Source organism: Solanum stenotomum, chromosome 5 (genome assembly GCF_019186545.1).
Source record: "Solanum stenotomum isolate F172 chromosome 5, ASM1918654v1, whole genome shotgun sequence".
Lineage (NCBI taxonomy): Eukaryota > Viridiplantae > Streptophyta > Magnoliopsida > Solanales > Solanaceae > Solanum > Solanum stenotomum.
In genome coordinates, this window is record NC_064286.1 from 44290322 (window position 1) to 44299210 (window position 8889).

Below are 8889 nucleotides of genomic sequence, written 5' to 3' on the forward strand. Positions count from 1 at the left end.
ATACATTGCACGAGGTATAGCATAAGGGTTTCTTGAGGTGAAGGTCCAAGGTAAAGGTTTTCATGTTGATGTTGTTTAAAGGTGATATTATGACTTACTTGATGTTATGCTTGTCTTGTATGTCTTTTATGCTATTGTTCATGATATTTCAAAAAGGTGGCATAATGCATGGTTTCTAACTAAAATGTCCCTTTTTAAGCATGTTTTGCATGGTCATCATACTTAGTACATTTTTGTGTACTAATCCATATTCTTCATGTTTTTACTACAAGTGTAGGTTCCGGCAAGTGATCTCTCTTAACTAGTTTGAAGTGTTGGATTGCTTTCCTCCAAGACTTGGTATGTCCTCATTGATTCGAGGATAAGACTTTTAAGTTCTTTTGTTCATGTAATAGACTTAATAGACTTCTTTTGATTGTAAAGGGCCGTGTCCCTACTTATGTTTTGCGACTGTGTCTAAGATGGCCATGTGAGACTTAGACTTCCGCTGTGTGTTTTTAAAGTTGTTTTGAGAAGTTTAAATGTGTGGATGTAAATAAATATGTTTTTATTCCGCACTATTTTCATTATTTAATGCAATGAATGACTATGTGGCTTGTATAAGACCCCTTCGGGGTCGAGTACGCCGTGTTACGACTTGGGGGTGCTCCCGGGTCGTGACATGAACGTGGTTGATAACATATTAGTTCAAGCCTTAACCAAATGATGCCCCAAAATCAACCCCCCCCCCCCCCCCCCCCCCCNGAATATTTCATTCTACCTCCAAATTTTGCTTCATTATTAAAGAGTTGATTTCAATAACAAGAGGTAGAAACTAATTTCTTACACAACATTCAATCCATTTCTTAATTGCAAATTTTTGACCAAAGTAAGTCATTATTAAAATCAATTCACCAAAATAATATGTTTTTTTGAAATTTTACAAAACTAGTATAAACGTAGTTCACGGTAACGTTTTAGGTTATATTTTATTCAAAAAAATTCAATAGCAAAAAGACAAAAATCTGACAGGTTAAACAGACATAAAACGTTATTGTCAGTAAGGTTTTATAATTCGTTATTCTGAGGCACGTTTTATAAATAAAACGTTACTCAGAGTAACGTTTCTCTGGAATGACTGAAAATTGAAATTCAAGTTTGTACATGCCTCATTCATTATTCAAATTTCCACTATTAAAATGAATATATATAGCGCCATACGTAAGCAACGAAGGTTATTTGATTCTCCGACAAGATTATAGAGACTCTGATACCCTTAGACATTCGTTTAAGTCCCCAAATTTGAGCTCGCCCCCTCCCCTTCCCTTTTTATTTAATAATAATAGAATTATATAGGTCTTTAAGGGAAAAAATGTAGTACTACATCATTTTCATTTGTTTGTCTTATTTTTTTTTAGTTTGTTTCGAAAAGAAATATTTCTTTTTATTTTGATCAACTTTTTAATTTTAACTTTTCATATAACATGTTTTACGATCATAAAATTAAAAAAATATTTTGATGCATTATACATATTTTTTTTAAGATCATATAAGATTTGAATCTTCTTTATTTTTTAAAATTTCATGTCAAGTAAAAAATTTGACAAACGAATGAAACAAATGATGTGCTATTTACATAAAAGTATGCCTTTTCATTAAAAGAAATAACTTTGTATCACAAAAATAATTCCAAATATATTAACAAGTCTGCATCTTTAAAAAAACTAAAGGAGTAGACTTTGAATTAAAAATAAAAAATAAAATAAAAAATTTAAGGTCTACAATTTATTTTTGGCTTTAGATTACTGATGTAGTTGAGTCGCCCCTAATTGTGTATTGAGATGTGTATTACTAATACATGACAATTCATGATATAAGTAGTAATGCAAGGAGTTTTAATGCATGCATTAGCACGATTAAATACTCAATTGCTCGTAAAAATCTTTTCTTCATCTTTTCACCATATTTGTGAAAGATATCTTTGTAAATAAATATTTTTTTTAAAAATAATATGTAATACATGCTATTTTTAGTACACTCAATTAAACAATAAATATAAAAACAGTCTCTGTATAATCAATATACGCTTAATTAATACAAATTATTATACATTTTATTGAACATTATTTTTATACTCCCTACTAAACGATAAATGACCGACGTAATATTCAAACACGACATGCTATAGCATTATTGAATTTGCTTACTCTGTAGTAAGGCTGGCAAACGGACCGGTTTTTGTCCGGTCCGGTCCGGTTCCGGTCCGGTTCCCGTACCGGTAAGACCGGTACCGGTTGAACCGGTAAGGAACCGGTCTTATAGGTACCAGAACCGGTACCGAAATGGAACCCGGATTTTTATCCGGTTGATCCGATTCGGTAAGAACCGGTTCCGGTCCGGTTCAACGGTCAATTTAACTTTTTTTTTTTAAAAAAAATGTGAACGTTAAGGAGCCGTTGGGCCCTTTTAGCCGTTGGGCTGGGGCCCAAAATGGCTCCAAACAGCCCCCCACCCCTCTCTACCCCTTAACACTATAAATATACTCATATTTTTTCATTTAAATCACAAATTCACAAACTATTTCATTAATATCTTATAAAATTTCTTAATTTTCAACCTCTCATAAATTCATAATTATTATTTTGTGATATTGACTTGGAGTTCGAATTTCGGAGATTTATTTGAAGTAAATCGGAAGCTTCAATTGGCATCTCTCAATTCCGGCTTTGGTTATACGTCTACTTTTACGTAGACGTTCGGTACATTCGTTTCAACTTTAATTTTTTATTTGTTTATTAATTAAGTTATTTTTTTTTGTTATATTATCTTTGCTTGTTTTTCATAATATTAATTATTTTAAACTTGAACATGAATTTTGAAAAATATAGTGGTAAAAGACCAATGTCGGAAAGAAAAAATAATAGGCGAGGAGGAAGTAGTTCTAATTCTAAAAATTTGTCACCTCCTAGATTTAGAATTAATACTAATGATTATACTCATGTTGATGAAACTTCTTTTACACGAGACTCACGACCTATTGAATTTAATCCCGAAAATGAAGTAGATCATGAAACTTTAAATAGATGTTTTACTAATTTTGAGGAAGAATTAGATGAGGAAGTAGAAATAAATGAGGAAGATGATGAAACCCCTACCCCTATTAGTCCGGCTACCGAATTACCGGAACAAGATGAAGTCCCCTCTTTACCTACTTTTTCAAAGACCGCTGTACGTGTTAAAAGATCTTTAGTATGGAAATTTTTGGTACAAAATGAGGAAAAAACTACTGTTACTTGCACGAAATGTAAATTGATCATGAAACATGTAACTACGGGTACACAAGGGGGAACGGGACGACTAAGAACACATTTGAGAAAGTGTAATAAAGAATTTGCTCGCCTAGATGATATAAAAAGGGTTAATAGAAATGGAATACCTCAACCTGAAAATTCTATGGGAGCTGGAGGTTCTAATATGGTTCAAAGTGTATTAAATATGACTAACCCGGCTAGCCGAAGCACACACCGCACATATAGTAAAGAAAAAGATCGTAGAGAATTAGCTAAAATGGTTGCTGTTTGTGGTTTGCCTTTTTCATTTCCTTCACATCCTGGTTTTATTCAGTATATTCGGGAATTGTATAACCCAGATTATGAAGGTATTCCAAGAAGTACAATTAAAAGTGATCTTTTTAAATATCAAAAAGAATATTGTCATTTTCTTCGTTGTTTATTTGTTTATTATGATGGTAGATTATCTATTACTTCTGATATGGGACGTAGTCCTAATGGTAATGATTATTTTACAATTACTGTCCATTGGATTGACCATGAATGGAACATGCAAAAACGAATATTAGGATATAAATATGTTGAAGAAACTAAAACCGGTGCTTATATAGCAACAAAAATAGGCTCTATTTTACAATTTTATGAAATATGTGATAAAATAATGAGTGTCACATTAGATAATGCTTCTAATAATTTAAAAGCAATTGATTATTTAAAATGTAGACTTTGTCCAATTGATAATGACTCTTTTCATATTAAGTGTGCCGCACATGTGTATAATTTGATAGTAAAAGATGGTATTTCTCAATTTGGAATTTCTTGTGAAAAAATTAGACTTGGTTGTAATTGGATTTTTAAAGCTAAAATAAAAGCTAGAATTACAGAATTTAAAAATCGTTGTAAAGAATGTGGACTTGAATATAGAAAAGTTCCAAAAGAAGTATGCACTAGATGGAATTCTTTATTTGAAATGCTTCAAGTTGCTTATATTTATCAAGAGCCGGTACAATTAGTTTTTAATGCTCGTAATGCGGACCCGAATTTGAGAATTGGCTATGAAGATTGGGAAAATACAAAAGAACTTATTGAATTTTTAAGTGTTTTTTATAAAGCAACAAATGCTGCTTCTGGTCAATATTATCCAACTATTTCTTCTGTTTTAGTAAATATTTGTGCTATTCATCTGAATTTGCAAAATATAAAGGAAAAGATCGATTTGAAAATTCCCTTGCTTTTATGATTGAAAAATTCAAAAAATATTTTTTCCCTATTCCTCAAATCTATTTAACTGCTACTACTTTCAACCCAAATTACAAATTAAAAGGTGTTGAAAGAATAGTTGAAAAGATTTATGCAAATTTAGAAATTAGAGATGATGAAACTCCTAGTGTTGAAGATTGTAAAAGTAGCATATATATAAAAGCTAGAGAGTTATATAATACATATAAATCTATGAAAAAAAATATTCCAATAGTTGAACCTCCATCTTGTAAACCTAGAAGCGATGATACGGATGATTGGATGGACGATTATCTTGAGCTTGAATCATCTACTAATAATGATTTTGATTTATATTTCAATCAGGCACGGGAAAAGATTAGGCATGAAGAAGGACAACTTCAAGCTCCAATATTAGTATGGTGGAAGAATCGTGAAAATCAATTTCCGACCCTTGCTAGGATTGTTCGAGATGTGCTAGCGATTCAAGCATCATCGGTCGCTTCGGAGCAAGCCTTTAGTGAGGCGAGATTTATGATTGGAGATCATCGATATTCATTAGCAAAGGATAGTTTGGAAATATCGGTGTTGTTTCGAGATTGGGTCAATGCCGAAAGAAGAAATACCGGACTACCACAATTAAATAGCCAAATAGAAGACGAAATAGATGAAATATTTGGTGATAATAGTGATGATGGTATGGAAGCAATGGAAGAAGAACGACAAATACAAGTTCCAAAAAATGTTTCTTTTGAAATGATACAAAAGTTACGAAAAGATTTTAAAAAGAGTTTCAATTGTTAGTACAATAATTAATATTCAATACCTAGATTATGTACTCTTTGTCTCTTTCTAATATTTGTATTGTACAATTTATTTATTTGAATAAATATACGGCTATTCGCCTTGATTTTCTTTTAAAATTGTCTCTTATATTTAATCCAAGTCATTTTAGAAATTTAATTTTCAACTATTTTAATATTAGTTTAAAGTTTAAACTTTAATAGAAAATTGAATTTTAAGATTTAAACTTTAAATTCAATATAAACTTTAAACTTTAAACTTTAAAGTCAATTTTAAACTTTAAAGTTTAAAGTTTAAACTTAAATTCAATTGAAACTTTAAAGTAACTTTAAAGTTTAAAGTTTTAAATTGAAGTTTTTTAATAATATAATTTTATTAATTAATAATATAATATTATATAATAATTAAAGTTAATAAAAAAATAAAAAAAATTACAGGTACAAAATGATCCGGTAAGAACCGGTTTCGGTCCGGTCCAAACCGGTTCCAATCCGGTAACTAAGGGACCGGACGGAACCTTTGGAAATTTCCGGTAAAACCAGTTCCGGTAACAAAATCCGGCAACGAGGACCGGTTTCGGTAAAACCGGTCCTGTTGATCCGGTCCTGTCCGTTTGCTAGCCTTACTCTGTAGCATCCAAAGAACTCATAAATTTCAGCATCTTAATAAGTTTTGAGGCCTAAAGCCAAATTTCATAAGAGACTTTATTTTCTTACTTGTCATATATAAATGTAATACCTATAACATACTCAATATAATTCTACTAGTAGATTCTGGAGAAGATAAGATGTATGCGGACCTTATGCAGTAAGAAGGTAAACAATGAAAATTTTTAATGAAAAAATATATTATAAAATTAGAATAATAAAATCTTACTCTAAAAATTTAAAAGATAATATAATGATACTGAAATAGTTACGTTAAATTTGATAAGTTGATATAATGATATTAAAATAGTATTGATTTATTGGAGTGCTTGAAATTTGAAGAATACACCAAAAAACAAATTTGCTCTTTTTATAAACACACAACAATAGATTTTGCATAATACAAAAGGTTTGACATTTTGGTAGACTTTAGAATATTCAATAATGAGAGAATAAAAATCGAAAGGGGATAAAAAAGGTAAATATAAGAATAGTAATGTTGGTTCGTGATAATCACTGAGATATAAATAAATCAACAAAATAGATAGTCATGTAAGATTTGGGGCCCCGAGTGTAACTTTAGTGGCCTTGTGGTGGAGATGGGCCCAGAGGCAGACCCAACCCTCTAGGTGGGAATGCACGTGCACTCGTTAACTTCGAACAAAATCATGAATTAATATGTATATCTATCTTGAGAAACTGACAAAAATTAGGATATCATTAACAGTGCACCCATGAAAAACATAATATTGTCATTATGCTGCTGGTAAGAAGCTAGAGGATCCACTCGCAAGAACTGTGTTCGAATCCAACCAGAGTGCGCCTATATATAGTGGGAATTCTACTTATACTCTCAAGCTTTAATATCAAAGCATGGTTTCATTGCCAACAGATGAAATAGCCCATGATTTTCCCCCTTTCTTTCGTGTCTACAAAGATGGAAGAGTCGAAAGATTTCATAACTATGTTTATGTCCATCCATCAGATAATTTCAATACTGGCGTTCGATCTAAAGATGTCAATAACAATTCAGCCCGTCTTTATCTTCTCAAAATAACCGAAAAAAACCAAAAGTTTCCTCTCCTTATATACATCCATGGTGGAGGATTTTCAATAGAATCAGCTTTTTCATCAGGGCATGATAAGTACCTACACTCTATAGTTACTAAGGCCAATGTGGTTGCGATATCTATTGATTATAGACTAGCTCCAGAGCACCTTTTACCTACGTGTTATGATGATTCTTGGTCTGTCATTAGATGGACTTCTTTACATGTTGAAATGTGTGATCATCTCATATTAACAGAAGAAACAGTTATGGAGCCATGGCTCAAGGATCACGTAGATTTCTCACGTGTTTTCTTGGCTGGTGAGAGTGCGGGTGCAAATATTGTACATGACATGGTGGTTCGAGCAAGTGCTAGTGAAAAGCCACTAGGGGAAGGTTTTAAGATTGCTGGAATATCATTAATCCATCTATTTTTCGGTAACGATGAAGTTGATGAGTATTGTTCGTTTATTTTTCCAGAGTGTGAAGGACTCGATGATCCTAGGTTGAATCCAGCAGCTCATCTTAGGTTACTGTCAAGTCTTATTTGTCGAAAGGTTATGATTTTTACTGCGGAAAAGGATTTTCTAAGAGAGAGGAGTTTGACTTATTATGATGCATTGAAGAAGAGTGGATGGAATGGTGAGGTTGAGATTATGGAGACACAAGGGGAGGATCATGTTTTTCATTTACTTGAACCAAAATGTGAGAAGGCTGGTCTATTGATGAAAAGGCTAGTTGAGTTTTTTAATGAGAAGATTTGATAAACAATGTTTGTTTGATTTTCATATTTGTTAGTACTATGGTTTATGGTTATATCTTGATCTGTTTGACCAAATTTGTGGATTTCTGAGGGGAGTTTGAGCCATACAATACTAGTATTTCCATTAAAGTTGATCTCTATCTATGTTTTTTGTCGATATATTTGACCATAATTATTTAGGTAATTAGACTACTCCCAATGGCTGCTTAATTGACGGAGGAAAAAATAGAGTTTTCTACTTGATGCAATGTACACTATATGTCACTGTCTTGCTTTATAATGTTTTCAATGTGCTCATTGGCAAAGTGAGTTACGTTATTTGTTGTTAGCCAATCTTGATACTATCTTGCTACAACAGTATTGGGAAACTATAACGATTTGTTCCATTGTTATAGTTATTTAAGATCATAGTATGCATAGGTCCCTGTAGATTAAGATTTGGCAAAAATAAACAAATGAACAAGTGGAAAAAAATCTGTAACGCTAGCGAAGGGGGCGAAACTACAAGGCTTTGTTTGTCACAATCCAGACCGTCGTTATTGACACACACACTAACCCTCCTGTGGAAGAACCATTAATACTAATCAGCTAACCCCAAAACTACGCATTTAAGGATACAGAAGCATGTTTAAATGCAGAAAATAAAGTGGAGTTCTCATAAACTCCAGAAGTCTAACAATTTAATACTAAAACATTGTGGAAAACACCCCTAGAACATGAAAGTCAATGTACCAAAACTCTAAAGTTCAACAATCTAAGAAAATGGGTGCAACCCAACTAAACAAGAGAATAGCTAAAGTACCAGTCTAAGTCCGAAAGAGTGGACTAAACAATAGAGGACCCATGACAGCCTAAAAGAACTGGCTCACCCTTGAATTCGATGTCAATCACTGATCTCCTAAGCGAGGTCTGTCAGTAGCCACCTGAAGATGCCCTATACTCAACAAAGAAAGAGCAAGTGCAATATCAGTATACAACCACAGTGTACTGATAGGATCAAGCGACTATTCTCAGTATAAGCACAACATATATCAATACTCACAACAAGGTAAACATGACATGCACAGAATGTAAACACATATACCGATTATCAATCATGAACAACTCATAATTCCACATTCTTCTTAACAAGTAGTTATG

The 8889-nt window shown here is 32.4% G+C and overlaps 1 protein-coding gene across 1 annotated transcript; it reads left to right on the forward strand.

The window, feature by feature from the left end:
* Positions 1-6713: 6713 nt before the first annotated feature.
* LOC125864310 (2-hydroxyisoflavanone dehydratase-like) lies at positions 6714-7920 on the forward strand. Its single transcript, XM_049544234.1, has one exon. It carries the CDS (start codon positions 6812-6814, stop codon positions 7748-7750), a length of 939 nt encoding a protein of 312 aa, XP_049400191.1. The 5' UTR covers positions 6714-6811; the 3' UTR covers positions 7751-7920.
* Positions 7921-8889: the final 969 nt, after the last annotated feature.

Excerpts from the sequence above, each read along its gene's own strand:
- LOC125864310 (XM_049544234.1), top strand. The coding sequence starts at position 6,812 with ATGGTTTCATTGCCAACAGATGAAATAGCCCATGATTTTCCCCCTTTC.